Consider the following 17,609-nt stretch of genomic DNA (forward strand, 5'->3'; position numbering starts at 1 on the left):
GTGTGGCATACTGTTAACTGAAGTGTATTCTGACCATTAGACTTCTGTTGAAATGGCTTTTTGTACAATACTGGTTGAATGAGTAAATGACATTTTACAGTAAAACCTTTTTCTAACACTACCTCTGGCCAATGCTGAACATTTGGTTACACCCATTTCAGTGTGGGGCAAATATATTAAGGTATTTTCTGATACTTGAGTGACATGGTTTACAGTACCTCAGGCAGGTTAACCAGAAAAAGATGCAACTCAATTTCACAAACCTAAACAGGTTTACATGTTCAAACACAGCATAGTCTTCTCTAAAGCTATTCAGATGGTGATAATGTAGCATGTCTGAATCCTTTACAATGTCAAGCTACCAGATCATGACGTTCTAAAGCTGAAATGCACCCTGAATCCCTTTGCACTTGATCTGAAAGAATTGGAAAGTAAGCAATAGCATATGGCAACAATTTGACCTGGCGTATCTGAGAGCAATATGGAACTACCACCTGTTTACCTATCCAATCCGCTCAATCTACAGCAGTGCATAGGATATTGAGGGGAGGCTGGTTTTCTTTTTGTAATCCGTGATTGTAGACTGCACGATTCTGCCATTAAGGCGAAGAATGATGTCATGATAATGCTATGTACTGTTTGGTTGTAGGCTGGCAGTGATGAATGGCTGTTTGCGCAAGGGGTCAAGTCATCAGGACTTGGCAGACGGACTGTGTACACCTTTAGCTTACTGCTGAACTAGATTCCACTAATGTTGCCAACTCCACAGTTCTCTGATGGGAACAAATTGAGTGAGACTGAGTTGGTGTGTTCCTTGACATTGGTAGGTTTTCCTCACTGGATTCAATTAGATTTATTTTCCATTTAATATTTCCTTTACTTTGAGCTAAATAGGTAGTCGGGCAAATGCCTTTTGTATTCTATATAAAACAACCATCGTTATAATGCAACATTCCAAAAAAAGTTAACTATCAAAGACTGATACACAAGGAACATCTCAATTTGGCAATATAGAAAGTCTGACAGTATTGTCACTTTGGTTATATACAGTGTCTTTTCCAGGACTCCCTTTTTCAATCCGCAAGTAGAAAAACATTATTGTAAAGTGATTTAAAAATAGATGTAATGAACGTAACAATAAAAAGGCAATTTCCCAATACTGGGAGAGGATAAGGCTCTAGAAGGAAAGGCCTGAGTCTATTGAAGTGTCCCTGCCTACAAGTCTCCCCTATTAGTTGATGAACTGCGTGTAGCCCTCAGCTCCGGTTACTATAACGTCCATCCATATCCTCATGGCCTCCGGGGCAGGGGCCACCATGTAGTAGAGTCTGTCGTGAGTCTTCACACAGAAGGTCAACGAGGGATTGGGGCTCTGGGATTGCAGGGGAGAGAAAGGTCAAAAGGTCAATAACAAGGAGATGACTTGTCATTTAATGACTCAGTTTTATCCCAAACGGCATGCAGGTGCCCATATCCTTTTGGGGGTGATTGTGGGCGGAGGATTCTTCCTACACGCTACCCTCATGTCTCCGATTCAACTACAGTACTAGAGCTTGGTTATAAATGAACCAAAACCTGTGTGTTAGAGTTGCTACACATTTGCCTCTTTTTTTTTTTCAACTGATTGTCTCGATGGACAATGGAGCGTCTATGCTGACAGTCACACTTCTGTCTACTGAACCTGTTAAAAATAATAATTCAGCCTTACGCTGCTCTACCACGTGTTAAATCACACACACACACACCTCTCTTCAAAACAGGATACAGGAAACACTGCAGCAGCTAGACTGCCAGCAGGACAGTACACACATGTTAGTTGCACACATGCACTTAAGAGTTCATAAGCTATATACAGTATGTGATACGCATACACACACCTGGATAATCCACCTGTATTTAGTCTGTTTCAATTGAAGGGACAGATTCAAACAACCAATTCCACAGAGGAACAGACAAGGGAATTATCACTAAGGCTTGCTTTGGCAAACAACTCCAATGGAGGAAGTAAAGACATGAAACCAAGAGGTGGGGATCCAGAGATGCACTGTTCTGTAATGGCTGTGGGTTTTCATTCTGTCTTGTATTAATCATGCATGATCACACCCCTGGTGGGTATTCAACTGAAGGTTGCAGATAGCAATGGAATATGTAGAGCTGACACAAATCCTTATTCCACATGAAACACTTCTGTGTAAACAACCAAACACACACTTGGGTAAGGAGGGCAGAGAACAAGCAATGGGTGGGCCTGTGAGTTCAGACAAAGTGGTACATACATTGGTCAAATTGAGGTTGAAAAATCCTTTCTGTGAAACCAGCCAGTAAAAGCAAAAGAGTGAGAAAAGAAATGAAAGCGTGGAAGAAGCAGAATGTGTATAAAACTAAAGATCTTAAAGAGATATTGCATCAGTACAGTGAAAGTATGAAAAGTGACTAAAGATTTCATTTTGTTCTGTATAAAGATTTGTTCTCCCAGTGTTGGGTAGATAACATAGGTAGAAGGTACCTTCGTGGCGCTACGCAGGTGATCGTAGTAGACCTCTTCAATGGCCTGGAAGTAGATGACTCCTTTCAGTTTGGTCTCATGCTTGTCTGTTGAGTAAATGAACATGACAAAATGATTGGGTAAAAATCACACATTTGCAATTCCTACAGTACAGTTTCTTTGATGACAGAGGGAGAGAGAGACTGTGATGGAATATACTGTATGTAGCTAAGGACACACCTTTTCATTGTTTATCACAATTCTACTCATGAGCTCCTACAGTATTTCCTAAGCCAGTGTCCTAAAAGTAACATACTGTATCTTCGTGTTCATTTGATGTTTATTGCATCCAAAAAACTTGCTCCAAATATTTTTGGTTTAAAATAGGTTGCAGTGTCTCTGACTACTATAGTACTTCAGACTTGGGGCTCTATTCAATCCTCATCACAGAAGTTCAGCTTTACAGCGCCATTGAAATTTAAAGGCAATGTTCCCCCTTTAGTGGAGACTGCATTCACAGTAAACGCTGAATGTCTGCTCAAATCGGAAATCGCCTTTAATTTATACATCGCAGAATCTGTAACGCTTCAGCGTTGCAGATTGAATAGAGTCCCTGATTTCTACATTCAACCCTTATGGTACAATATAGCAGCTTATTTCATCAACCACTGCAAAAACACAGCCAGGGGTAACTTCATGCCCCCTTTTACCTTCAGGCATAAACTGCACTAGATCCTTGCTACATAAAAATAATAAAACCGTAACTTTCTAGGAAAAGTAGTTACAATTTTAAATGGAATAATTATTTCATAATTTGCATATTACTGTATCTAAAGCCTGCTACCAAAGCGCTACCCACAAATGTGTATTTCCCTTGTGTATCCTAATGTTCATCTCTATCAAACTCATTTACACCACCTTTCACAAATACAGTCTACATTAAGGTCAAAGGGTATGAATATGCTATGTACTGTATCTCCCATTGGCTCGATCAGAGCATTAACAGCACACTAATGCTTTTGTATATATAAAATGTATATAAATGGCAGCATTTTCCTTACCAACGTAATAGGAGAAGGTCCTTTTGAGGCGGTCGAAGACAAACCAGCGTTTCTTCCACGACTTGATCTTGCCGCCCATCTTGACCAGGTAACCCTTGCACATCTTCTCTGTGAGGATCACGTGGTGAGAGGTCTCCACATTGTGGCCGGATGATTCGATGTGGGAGCGCAGGTCAAACTCCTCCTTGCGGATGGGCAGGTAACGAGTCATAGGACGGGCCTGAGGAAAGAAGGAAACAAACGTGTAACGAGTCTTTCAAAAGCCTGTACGACTAACAGGATGAGAGAGATCTGAAACTGTATATTCTTTTTGTTTGGATTTTTGTTATTGGGCCTCAGGCTCACCTGGGAGAAGTTCTTGCTCCTCATCTTCACCTCCTTGTCCACCAGCTGCTGCCTGTGCACCGTCTCGTCCTGCAGCCTCTTCTCAGCCTCCTCGCGCCGCCTCCTCTCCTCCTCCAGCATCTGCCTACGGGCATGGCTCTCTCGCTCCTGGAGAGAAGGTGGAAAAAGATCATGAACATAGGCCCTTTTTACATCAGCAGTTGTCACCAAGTACTTTACAGATACCCAGCGTAAAACCTCAAAGACCAGGCAATGCAGAAGCACAGGAAAAACTCCTTAGAATGCAGGAAACTGGGAAGAAACAGAGAGGAACCAGGCTCCGAGGGGTGGCCAGTCCTAATCTGGCTGTAACACTGAAGTAAGACGTCAGTATGGATATGATAGGAAGCTAGCCATGGCATGTGAGGTAATGTCTTACTCTGGATTCTATGAGCCTGGCCTTCTCTAGGTGGGCTTCTTTCAGCATCTTCTCCATCTCCTCGATCTTCAGCGCATCCATCCCACTGGCACTACAAACCAAACAGTCAGAGATACATCTGAAATTGCAATGACATCCATCATTCAATATATTTATGGGTTACAGTGTATTAATACTCTTAAGTCCTAAAACTGTGTCCCACCCCCAAAATGGCTAAAGATCATCAAGCTTCTTACATAGGAACAAAGAGGATTAAGTAAGTCAGTCCTAAAACACCAGTCATCACTGGTCATAAAAACAGTAAGTTACTATGTGGACACTAACTACCACAAACAGTTATTAACTATCACCGACTGTTATAAAATGGGTCATGAAATGTGTAACTGTTTAGAGATCCAATGCTGTATACACTGGAAATGTCCCGTCTTAGACAGCATACGGCCAGGTGGTGCGAGGTTGTGTTCATTAAGGTCAACATTCTAAGGCGTTTTGCAACAGAAGATGAATGACTGTTTCTCATTGGACATGTCCAGATAGTAACCTCCCCTCTTCACTTCGCTTTGGACAGTTTATTTTCCATTTCCTGCCTACTGAACACAACCCTAATGAGTGCTTAGGCCTGATGATTACATGCAATCTTCGATATCCTGTTTAAAGTGGAGAAACAGCTGTGCTTTCACCAGGTGCAAAGGGAATGGACACATCTGCCTTGTCTGTGTGCGACCACACACACACACACACACACACACACACACACCCACCCCTACCTTTCATATCAACTGGCTAGGGCAACCACTATCTGTGCAGTGTCTTTCACTCGTTTTAAGACTATTTAACTTGTCATTTGACTACATCTCAGCAGTCACTCACCCAAATGTTTAACTAGCCAAAATACAAAATGTTGACTTTTAACCAATCATAGATAGTAAAGGGAACATCCCTTCTGCTGTAGCCTACACATGTATCCAGGGCAGCATCCCAAATAGCACCCTATTCCCTATATAGTGCACTACTTTTGACCAAAGCTCATAGACTCTGGTCAAAAGTAGTGCACTATATAAGGAATAGGGAGCCATTTGGGCACAACGCAGTATGTTCACCCAGGCCAGGATCATAAAATATGGTGAATAAATGATTTGGGAGGAAGGCAGTGTTCTCTGGCATGTGTTTACGGAAGAGCGTTTCACTGTTGATTTTTGTAGGCCTCATTATGGCCAGCAATAATTCATGCACGACAACAAACTTGATGAGTTCTGTATGAACTGGGAGTGCCTTTTGACTGTGATAAAGACATTACATTACATTTAAGTCATTTAGCAGACGCCCTTATCCAGAGCGACTTACAAATTGGTGCATTCACCTTATGATATCCAGTGGAACAACCACTTTACAATAGTGCATCTAAATCTTTTAAGGGGGGGGGGGTTAGAAGGATTACTTTATCCTATCCCAGGTATTCCGACATGTTTGAACTAGATTTAGAGAAATGTTTTTATTTTTCACACTATCGTGCCGACTGAAACCAAACTGTGCTGCCTCGGATACTTTACACATCGACCTTTTCAGCATGGTTCAGCACCCCAGCTCAGGACAGACAACCTGGGTTAGTTCTGCTCAGTAGTGGGAAAAGCCCTATATTGTACATTAAATATCCACTAGAATACTGATAACAGTGAATGGACAACAGCTGAGCAGATATGCAGGCTTCTTTTGTCACTAGTAGACAGACTAATGATACACGACACAGCTTAACATGGTGCACAACTCACAGTCAGACAGGACTTGGGGAGGAGTCATTTGACCCATGTGGTTACTTGTCAAGAGATCCCTTGGCAGAAATTAGCCAGTGTGAGTGTTGCAGGATATGCATGTGTGCGTTTCTCTGACCTGGACATGTTGTCGGGGGAGCAGGCCGAGTTGTTGCCTGTGGAGACGCTGGTGTCCATGCTGTCAGAGCTCTCCAGGCTCAGTGTGTCGTACGGCTGCTCGCCCGCCGATGGCGGCTGGTGGTGCAGGATGGAGTGGTGCACCATGGGAGGGCCGTGGGCGTGTGAGGGGGCGTAGAGGTGGGTCTGAGAGCCGTGTAGCGCATCCCACTGGCACTGGGCCTCCACTGCAGCCCGCTGCTTCAGCTCAGCCAATCGCCGCCGCTGCTCCTCGATCACCTGGTGGCCTGGGGGTGGAGGGAGAGAGCTGATCTGTGGGTTGCCTGATCACATCCAGGGATACCCCATCATGTCAGCTCTAGGATGTATGACAGCGCTCTCAGCATGCAGACACACATACTCACCCCCTAACCAACTCTCACACACACAATTCATATCTACTTGCCAAGCAAAAAGTCATGATCATCAGCATCACCCAGCTATGAAGGGACAGTAAACCTAAAGATTGCCTGTGAATCCATGTAAAGTAGGATACTACAGGTCAGCGACAGATGAAACCAGGCCCCAAACATACATGTGCTTGGCATTATCAAAAGCCCAAGCTCAATTCAACCGGCAACATGTTTCCTCATCACCAAAGCTTCCTTAAGTACAGTAGCAGCAAAAATACAAATACCACATGATCAAGTAACCCAAGGAAGTCATCTTCAATTCAAACCCATGCTCGCTATCCATCATATAACTGACAGATACATTTAAAAACAGCCGCAAAGTTAAAAGGGGAACAAAAGGTGGCCCGACAGATGAAAAGCACTGCTTCTACCAAACACATGCATTGTTGATTCTCAGCAGGAGGATGGAGACAGGCAAGAACATGGAGAAGGGAGAATTTATATGAGTTGAACACAAAACCAAACCCACTCGTAGGTTGAGTGGTCTGTCTGTCTATCTGTCTGTCTGTGGGATTGTCCATGGTGGAGCAGGGAGACTCAGACGTGGAAGGCAAGGAGGACTCTGTGACAGAGAGTGGAGGACAGTAATGGAGAGAGGGATGGTTGGGATGGAGGGACGGAAGGACAGGATGACAGAGAGACAGACTGGAGGACAACATGGTGGTTAAATAGGAGCTAGAGGAGGCAAGCGAGGGAGGGGTCGCAACCATGGAGGAAGAGACTGGGTGAGGGGGAAGTGGGGTGATGGAGACAGGGACGTGGTGTGGTTTCTCTGAAGCATGACAGGAAATCTTGAAATGACAGACAACAAATCTGGTTAATAGAAACCTGGAGAGGACCATCTTAAACACATTATAACTATACTAATTCCAAGTTGATGTTTACTGCTGGAACCCTATAAGGAAACTCTTGCCTCAGACCAGATCATGGGACAGAGTAGCCTGGTGTAAACCTCCCAAAAGGCGGTTACCTTTCTGCTGTAAGGCTAGTGCTCTCTTGGTCTCTATATCCTGCATGGTGGCAGCCAAGTTCCGTGGCAAACTGCCGGTACTGTTGGGAACCATCAGTGGGCTCTGGAAGGACACAAAAGAAGGAGAGTGATTGATTAAATTCAAACAATGAAAAACACATACAACATCATATCAATGCAATGGCAGTACACACATTAAAAACCATCAAGGTTTACACAAAAATACTTCCAACGTGGTCGTCACTGACTGGCCAATAAGACATCCAGTGAATGGGGCTTACATAAACCATCATATTTAAAAAAAATCTAATCAAATATTTCACCTTTATTTAACCAGGTAAGCTAGTTGAGAACAAGTTCTCATTTACAACTGCGACCTGGCCAAGATAAAGCAAAGCAGTGCGACACAAACAACACAGAGTTACACATGGAATATGCTATGCATTAACCTTTGATGCATGACAACAGCTACAGATAAACATCAAGCTCTTGGTCTTGGGAGCAATAAAATCTAATACTATCAAATGTAATCTGATACTATCATGTAACACATAACAGCCTGCCGCTGTTTACCAGGATGTAACCATATGCTCGGTCTAATCAATCACCAGGTTACCGGAGCAGGATACATACACTACATACAGTCGTGGCCAAAAGTTTTGAGAATGACAAATATTAATTCTCACAAAGTTAGCTGCTTCAGTGTCATTAGATATTTTTGTCAGGTGTTATTATGGAATACTGAAGTATAATTACAAGCATTTCATAAGTGTCAAAGGCTTTCATTGACAATTACATGAAGTTGATGCAACGAGTCAATATTTGCAGTGTTGACCCTTCTTTTTCAAGACCTCTGCAATCCGCCCTGGCATGCTGTCAATTAACTTCTGGGCCACATCCTGACTGATGGCAGCCCATTCCTGCATAATCAATGCTTGGAGTTTGTCAGAATTTGTGGGTTTTTGTTTGTCCACAAGTTCTCAATGGGATTAAGGTCTGGGGAGTTTCCTGGCCATGGACCCAAAATATCAATGTTTTGTTCCCCGAGTCACTTAGTTATCACTTTTGCCTTATGGCAAGGTGCTCCATCATGCTGGAAAAGGCATTGTTCGTCTCCAAACCGGTCCTGGATGGTTGGGAGAAGTTGCTCTCGGAGGATGTGTTGGTACCATTCTTTACTCATGGCTGTGTTCTTAGGCAAAATTGTGAGTGAGCCCACTCCCTTGGCTGAGAAGCAACCCCACACATGAATGGTCTCAGGATGCTTTACTGTTGGCATGACACAGGACTGATGGTAGCGCTCACCTTGTCTTCTCCGGACAAGTTTTTTTCCGGATGCCCCAAACAATCGGAAGGGGGATTCAGAGAAAATGACTTTACCCCAGTCCTCAGCAGTCCAATCCCTGTACCTTTTGCAGAATATCCGTCTGTCCCTGATGTTTTTCCTGGAGAGAAATGGCTTCTTTGCTGCCCTTCTTGACACCAGGCCATCCTCCAAAAGTCTTCGCCTCACTGTGCGTGCAGATGCTCTCACACATGCCTGCTGCCATTCCTGAGCAAGTTCTGTACTGGTGGTAACCCGATCCCACAGCTGAATCAACTTTAGGAGACGGTCCTGGCACTTGCTGGACTTTCTTGGGTGCCCTGAAGCCTTCTTCACAATAATTTAACCGCTCTCCTTGAAGTTATCGATGATCCGATAAATGGTTGATTTAGGTGCAATCTTACTTGCAGCAATATCCTTGCCTGTGAAGCCCTTTTTGTGCAAAGCAATGATGACGGCACGTGTTTCCTTGCAGGTAACCATGGTTGACAGAGGAAGAACAATGATTCCAAGCACTACCCTCCTTTGGAAGCTTCCAGTCTGTTATTCGAACTCAATCAGCATGACAGAGTGATCTCCAGCCTTGTCCTCGTCAACACTCACACCTGTGTTAACGAGAGAATCACTGACATGATGTCAGCTGGTCCTTTTGTGGCAGGGCTGAAATGCAGTGGAAATGTTTTTGGGGGGATTCAGTTCACTTGCATGGCAAAGAGGGACTTGCAATTAATTGCAATTCATCTGATCACTCTTCATAACATTCTGGACTATATACAAATTGCCATCATACAAACTGAGGCAGCAGACTCTGAAAATGTATATTTGTGTCATTGAAAACTTTTGGCCACGACGGTACACAAAAGTATCTGGACACTCCTTCAAATTAGTGGATTCGGCTATTTCAGCCACACCTGTTTGTATAAAATCAAGTACACAGCCATGCAATCTCCATAGACAAACATTGGCATTAGAATTGCCGTAATGAAGAGCTCAGTGACTTTCAACGTGGCACCGTCATAAGATGCCATCTTTCCAACAAGTCAGTTCGTCAAATTTCTGCCCTGCTAGAGGTGCTCCGGTCAACTGTAAGAGCCATTATTGTGAAGTGGAAACTTATTGGAGCAACAACGGCTCAGCCGCGAAGTGGTAGGCCACACAAGCTCACAGAACGGGACCGCCGAGTGCTGAAGTGTGTAAAAATCGTCTGTCCTCGGTTGCAACATTCACTACCGAGTTCCAAATTGCCTCTGAAAGCAACGTCAGCACAAGAACTGTTCGTCGGGAGCTTCATGGAATGGCTTTCCATGTCCGAGTGTAGCCACACACAAGCCTAACATCACCATGCGCAATGCCAAGCGTCGGCTGGAGTGGTGAAATGTGTGCCGCCATTGGACTCTGCAGCAGTGGAAACACGTTCTCTGGAGTGATGAATCACGCTTTAGCATCTGGCAGTCCAACAGACAAATATGGGTTTGGCAGATACCAAGAGAACACTACCTGCCTGAATGCATAGTGCCAATTGTAAAGTTTGATGGAGGAGGAATAATGGTCTGGGGCTGTTTTCATGGTTCGGGCTAAGCCCCTTTAAAAAAAAAAATCATCGCACTACATCATACAATGACATTCTAGACGATTCTGTGCTTCCAACTTTGTTGGGGAAGGCCCTTTCCTGTTTCAGCATGACAATGCCCCTGTGCACAAAGTGAGGTCCATACAGAAATGGTTTGTCGCAATCGTTGTGGAAGAACTTGACTGGCCTGCACAGAACCCTGACCTCAACCCCATCGAACACCTTTGGGATGAATTGGAACACCGACTGGGAGCCAGGCCTAATCGCCCAACATCAGTGCCCGACCTCACTAATGCTCTTGTGGATGAATGGAAGCAAGTCCCCGCAGCAATGTTCCAACATCTAGTGGAAAGCCTTCCCAGAAGAATGGAGGCTGTTATAGCAGCAAAGGGGGGGACCAACTCCATATTAATGCCCATGATTTTGGAATGAGATGTTCAATGAGCAGGTGTCCACATACATTTGGTCACGTAGTGTACCTTCAGATTGATTGTGTATAAGGGCCCTATGTGCTTGTAGCCTTTCTCATGGAAACTTACCATAAACTATTATGATGAAGCTAGCTAAATCGCAGGATTACAGCAAATGCCTGCCTCAGAAGAGTACTACACAATCCAGCCACAAACTTGACCACCCTCCAACACCAGTACCTTCTATTTTCATTTGGTTGTATGTATTTAGGCCTGAGTAGGCTGATTACTACATAATCCGCTGAAGACCCTACTAGCCAACCAGTAGTGATGGAGTGGAGGTGATGAGGTTTACCTTGGAGGTTGTGTTGCGTCCCAGTGTAGTGGCTACGTACTGCAGATGGGATCCGGAGCCTGCTTTCGGTTGATGTACCGTCTGTCCAGCATCACTGTCCAGCTTGGAACGGAACACCTGGAAGGAGGAGTGAAGACGGACCAGGATCAGCTATCAACCACTGTAGACTTTTTGCGGTTACCCCGCACATAGTAAAACATGTATTACATTAAATGGAATGAGGAACATGAACTGTGGTGCTTATTCAAAACTTGTCTGGTGGGAGGTGCTGTGAGAAGTAGAGAGTAGAGTACAAACACAAAACAATAGGTTTCTTTAGCGTTTCAAAAGGCACATTTGACATTTCAATTCAACCAACATATTGATTGACATCTTTGAAATGCTAAAGCAGCCTACTTTTGGTGAGTGAACTTTAACTGCTGCTGCTGCTACTGCTACTACTACTACTACTACTACTACTACTACTACTACTACTACTACTACTACTACTACTACTACTACTACTACTACTACTGTCATCAGACACAGACGGAGACAGTGATTTTTATGGCAGCACCAGCAGCATCCTTTTTATTGGTGGTCCTTTGATTCCTCCCACAGGTGTAATGACAGAGTCAGTGTCAAAGTGCTTTACTGGCAGATGCCAGGGTGAAGATACACACCCTGTTGTAGCCACAACCTTCAGGTGGTTTGTCCCACAACCTCAGTTGGCCATACAGTATGAGGTCTTATGGTTTTTCATTGTGCCAGTAAATAATCAGATATTGATTGCAGTCTAGGCTATACCCAGGTTGGGGTCAATTTAGTACTCGGAATTGACCCTTTGGCTGTGCTTGTGTGTACTGTAGTATAAACTGGTGGTCAATTTAATACAATGCACATAATACAGAATCATTTTTGAAGATTCAACCAGGTTGAACATTTTATATTCCAGTGCAATGCAATGACATCCATGAGTGGTATTACTACTTGATTGAATACTGACAAAACATACTAACAGATTACCGTAAAGCATGTGGAGATGCTTAAATAATTCAAGAACGCATGAGTGACAGCAAGCCCAGACAGACCATCATTGATATATTAAATCAATCAACAAAGCACACTTCACTTGAAAAGCCATTTTCATCGGAAGACAGAACATGAAGACAGAACAGAAACAATGGAAGAGGGGAGGAAGAGAAAAGAGGAGAAGGCAGCAGCTCTGAGAATTACCTGCATAGGCCTGCGAGCGGAGAGAGGTTTAGCTGGGAGAGGGGGGCAGAGCTGGCTGCTCTCCCCAGCAGCCATCACCTCCTGGTACCACTGCTCTAAATCGACAGTGTGGATTTGAGGCCTACTGCACTCAGGCTGGTACTGGAGGGCCGCAGTTAAGAGTCCACAGTAAGAGGCAGCAGAGAGGCAAAGGACAGGGTGGACAGAGCAAGGGAGTGGAGGAGGAAGACAATTAAGAAAATAAAGCATTAATGAGCAAATAAGAGGATCTGTTAGAGTGACGGAAATATACATATTTTTCTAAATGTTATGTTTTTTGTGTGTGTCAATGTTCATCTTGAAATATCAGCAAATGCTAACAGTGTCTCAATGGGGAAACACTGGTTGAAATGACGTCAATAGAACCAGTTTACAATTAATTACAAACATGATTGAAAACTGGTTGTAATGACGTCATTCCAACCAGCTTTGGCCACTGGGGTAGAGGGGGCATTCAGGGCATCTTCAAACGAGAGGTGGAGGAGAGGTGGGTGACAAAGAACAGAGTGAGAGACCAGACACACACCTCAACAGAGAGAGAGAGGGAGGAGCCGTGACGAAAGGAGAGGCAGGAGAAGGCGGGGTCTCCAGCTCCTGACTGGAGGGGCCGGAGAGGAGAGGTAGGGGAGGACTCGACCTTCGGCATCCCAAAGAACTGAGTTAACTGGCCCACAGTCACATACTCCTTTCATTCAGGGAGCCACAGATAGTAAGGCAGACAGGAGGTCAAAGGGCAAAGAAGGAAAGAGGGAAACAACGGCAGAGGACACACATCAACAGGGAGGAAACAGCAGCAACAAGGACAGCATGTGGAATAGATGGCAGTAAACCTGACTCACACATGGATAGTCTTTCTATAATATCAACCCATCGTACCATCCAGACCTGGGTGAAATACATACGTCAAACACTTGAGCTGTGCTTGATTCAGTTTGCCTGGTACAACGGAACCAATGAAAAAGTTCCAAAAGTGCAAAACCCCAAACTAAATCAAGCTCACCTAAAATACTGGCAAGTATTTGAATGCATATGACAACCAGTGCATTCGGAAAGTGTTCAGACCACTTCCCTTTTTCCACATTTTATTACGTTACAGCCTTATTCTGAAACGGATGACAAAGCGAAAACAGGTTTTTTGACATTTTTGGGAGACTTGTCAGGATCGAGGGAAATATGAACGGATCAAAGTACAGAGATCCTTGATAAAAAACCTGCTCCAGAGCGCTCAGGACCTCAGACTGGGGCGAAGGTTCACCTTCCAGCAGGACAACGACCCTAAGCACACAGCCAAGACAACGCAGGTGTGGCTTCAGGACAAGTCTTTGAATGTCCTTGAGTGGCCCAGCCAGAGCCTGGGCGAACCCGATCTAACATCAAAAAGCTGTGCAGCGATGCTCCTCATCCAACCTGACAGAGCTTGAGAGGATCTTCAGAGAAGAATGGGAGAAACTCCCCAAATACAGGTGTGCCAAGCTTGTAGCGTCATACCCAAGAAGACTCAAGGCTGTAATCACTGCCAAAGGTACTTCAACAAAGTACTGAGTAAATGGTCTGAATACTTATGTAAATGTTATATATTTTTTATTTTTAATACATTTGCAAACATTTCTAAAAACCTGTTTTTGCTATGTCATTATGGGGTATTGTGTGTAGATTGATAAGGGAAAACAACTATTTCATCCATTTTAGAATAAGGCTGTAACGTAACAAAATGTGGAAAAAGTCAAGGGGTCTGAATACTTTCCGAATGCACTGTATGCATTTGATCCAGGTCTGGTACCATTATCCTCAAAATTCTCATTCTCAATCAGTAATGCAGAAGTTAGTTGAGCTGATTATATCAAGGACAGGGCCATTTAGCAGAAAGCCAATACACCAGTATGTAAGTACAGTAAGCTACCTAGAAGCGGGAAGCTAGAGAGAGGAGCAACAGGTGAAAGAATGAAAAGATGGAGTGAGAGAGAAAGAGAGAAACAGAAACCGAGGGCAAGTGATAAGGAGAGAAAGAGAGTGAGACAGAGAGGGCAATGGTACCTCGCAGGGGACAGCTGCGTCTAGGGTGAGCGAGAGGCCGTGCTGAGCAGAGGTGGTGAGTTGGGTGTCATGGCAATCACTCCCAAACATCTTATAGACATCCGAGAGCTTCATGTACTCCTGAGAGCCAACGCAAAGCAATGCAAACCAAACAGGACATGGGGCCATGAGCTCACTCCATGACACGTCCTTTTTATAATATGAATACTCATACACACACGGTTGCGTACCCATATCAAAAACATACACACTTTACAACCTTCCAAGACAAGCTGCTGCTTTATCTTGTTTTAAAACAAACACATAAGCTTGTGTGAAAAGCATGAACAACTATATGAATGGAAAAAATAAAGAGCACAGCATTTCTCTACCCTGTAATTTCCCAAGACTCACATCGAGCTGGAGAAGTGAAAACACGTGGCGAAAGAATACAATAACAGAGATGTCAACAAGCTCTACCCATCTTCAAAGGATAGCAAAATGCTAATAGAGAGAAGTGCACTACACAAACCAAACAGAATAGTACACTTCAATGAGAGACAAAGCACTGTGCCTGTGAGCCTCTGGCTAAACCTTCACACAAACACAGCATCTTAATATCCCAGTTGTAGCAAGAGTTGTTTATGCTTTTGCCCATTCTAAAAGTTGGAGACAACATCAATTAAAATGGCCATAGTTCATCCAACAGACCAAGTATTTCATAAAGACAAACAATGACGACATTCAAATCAGTACTGTACTTCCAGGGCCTCACAGGATGACCAAATTTGTTTTTCAGCTACATATGGGGGCGGGGTGCAATTTTCTGGGAGTGATTGGGGGTAACAAGACATAACTCACACAGACTTCTTAAAGGCCCACTCCTTAATGAAAAAACAACAATAAAAACGCCAGCCTCAGAACTTGGTTTCCTATAAAGCTGTAAATATCACCGAGTGGGCCTTTAAGTTTTAGACAGACTGTGCATAGGAGGGTTACAGTGAGTGTGCTCAGGTGTCATGCAGTGACAGTTACACTGAGAGTCTGGTTACCTCTGTCGGGCTGCCCCCTGGGTATAACTGAGAGGAGGCGCTTAAATAGGAAGCAGCGGGACGGCAGAGAGGATGCTGGGAGTGGGAGTCCTCTAACAGGTCAGTCTGGCTGATATGGAGCAATTCCTGTTTCAATAGGAAGTCAGGGAAACTGGTTTCAGTTCCTGTTGCTGTAGTGTACAGTTACGGTGTATGTCCCTCTAACATACACTAGGTGTCAATACAGTACTGAGATAATAAGTGTCAATCACAAAAACATAGGTGTTATGCACATTGAGTGCCCCTGTATGGGTTATACTCAGTTTAATAGGGCTAGTTTACAGTGGTCTAAAAGAGTCCATTATATCCAATTCAACAATGAAACTGATAGGCATCTCATGTAATGAACTTGTTCTAAATGCATGAGAATGCAGGTTGATAGGTTATGTCCGAATTGGAGTTTAGCGCGAGACTAATTGGTTCATGTTTTCAGAGTAAACAACGCAGCCCAGGGATTCAGGCCAGATGTATATGTCGCTGGCCTGAGTTGAGATAATGTGCAATTCACCATCAAATTGCAGATGTTTCCAATCCAAAAAATACATCAGTCGGATCTGAATTATCCGATCAAACCAGTTTGACTGATGTTATCAACTGTATCCGACCACAATGTAAAACAAGTCCATACTTCACAAGCCGACACTACATCGTGTTTAACACAGTAAATAAATGGTTACTCTGGCACACAAGCAGTAGAACAAGCACACACCAGACCTACACCTGAGGTAAAAAGTCCTATTGACCAGTTAAACAACCTCAACTATGAAAACCAGAACATTTCTCTTAAAGCCACAGTCTGTAAATCTGTACTTGAAGTTACGTTGCACTCATGGGAAATAAATCATTGAGGACAACAGATGTATCACAGAAATCTAGTACCCTACTATTTGCATATGAACATATCTAGGAGTGCATTTTCTCCATTGTTACATTTCTTGTTGGTAGTCTTTGTTGGTCTTTCACAAATTAAGGAGTGTGGCTTTTAGACAAGTGATCAGAGTGGAGGTCCGTTCATCCGTCTGGGTCACGATAGATAACTGATAACTGTAGGTGTGACCTCTAATTCAGTAAGATAAACACCCCTCACCTCTTTCATGGTGCTGGAACACTTAGGGAAAGATCTTCCCCCAGTAAGGCTGAGGTACCTCTTCTCTAAGGCCGATAGCCTCTCTTTCTCCTGGAACACAGAGACACCAGAAACACATGAGACAAGACCAAACGACAGCTTACCTCACCCATCACTATGCCCTGGTTACAGTATGTTTGTATTAAGACGTAGCTTCTTGTACTTACTGAAAGTATCTAAGTATCTAACTCTATCCTGATTCTGGATTGCCATAGTTTCTTTACCAAATTAGAAAATGTGCCACTGCAGAAAAGCCGGGGACAAGGCAGCACATGTGCCGAGTAATGAAGTGAAATGTCAACAAATGGAAAATCCGCCAACAAGCTCTTAATTAATTGACTTAATATGAGGTGGCTGGCATGGCACATTGCCCTTCATGTGGTAATGCCTTTGTCTGTGATTCTCACATTGTCAAACAAGACCAGAGAGAGATAATGATTCAAATGAGTTATTTTTCAAAGTGGTTACATGGGAATCACCAGTCCAATGACAAAAAACGGAGTAATAACCAACAATGTCATCTCTGTATATGTGTAGATTGTAGAGTGGCTGTTGGGCCAGATATGAAATGGATTGTAATGTTACCTTATGGAGAATCTGCAGGGTAAGATTCCTGTCCTTAGCCAGCCTGTCACACTCCTGAGATGCCTGCTGTCCCAGCTGGCTGGCCTGGCCTTCCAGAGCTGCCACCTTGTCCTGGAAGACAACATGTTTAGAGCGTTATTGCTGAATTAAAGGGGTACTCAACAAGATGACAAACAGAAAATACACTACACCAAAAACAAAGTAGTAATCATCTATCATATCTTTGTCAGGTATCCCCACCAACGCCATTCTTGACGTGAATAT

General features: G+C 43.7%; 1 protein-coding gene across 18 annotated transcripts in view; it reads right to left on the reverse strand.

The window, feature by feature from the left end:
- Window positions 1-802: 802 nt before the first annotated feature.
- Window positions 803-17,609, reverse strand: part of phldb1b (pleckstrin homology-like domain, family B, member 1b) — an 83,353-nt gene continuing 66,546 nt past the window's right edge. For 9 of the 18 annotated variants that reach the window (XM_029772891.1, XM_029772896.1, XM_029772888.1 and 6 more), the window contains 15 exons: window positions 17,346-17,456; window positions 16,722-16,811; window positions 15,596-15,721; window positions 14,565-14,684; window positions 13,057-13,215; window positions 12,492-12,632; window positions 11,277-11,393; window positions 7,618-7,720; window positions 7,117-7,209; window positions 6,197-6,482; window positions 4,310-4,427; window positions 3,892-4,038; window positions 3,547-3,766; window positions 2,507-2,592; window positions 803-1,372 (listed from right to left, as the gene is read on the reverse strand). In XM_029772891.1, coding sequence (XP_029628751.1) covers window positions 1,232-1,372; window positions 2,507-2,592; window positions 3,547-3,766; window positions 3,892-4,038; window positions 4,310-4,427; window positions 6,197-6,482; window positions 7,117-7,209; window positions 7,618-7,720; window positions 11,277-11,393; window positions 12,492-12,632; window positions 13,057-13,215; window positions 14,565-14,684; window positions 15,596-15,721; window positions 16,722-16,811; window positions 17,346-17,456 — 2,058 coding nt within the window. In that variant the 3' untranslated portion in view covers window positions 803-1,231. The remainder of the gene's footprint in view (window positions 1,373-2,506; window positions 2,593-3,546; window positions 3,767-3,891; window positions 4,039-4,309; window positions 4,428-6,196; window positions 6,483-7,116; window positions 7,210-7,617; window positions 7,721-11,276; window positions 11,394-12,491; window positions 12,633-13,056; window positions 13,216-14,564; window positions 14,685-15,595; window positions 15,722-16,721; window positions 16,812-17,345; window positions 17,457-17,609) is intronic. The other 9 variants (XM_029772894.1, XM_029772907.1, XM_029772890.1 and 6 more) reach the window with 8 other exon arrangements.

The sequence above is a fragment of the Salmo trutta genome, chromosome 13, assembly GCF_901001165.1.
Source record: "Salmo trutta chromosome 13, fSalTru1.1, whole genome shotgun sequence".
NCBI lineage: Eukaryota > Metazoa > Chordata > Actinopteri > Salmoniformes > Salmonidae > Salmo > Salmo trutta.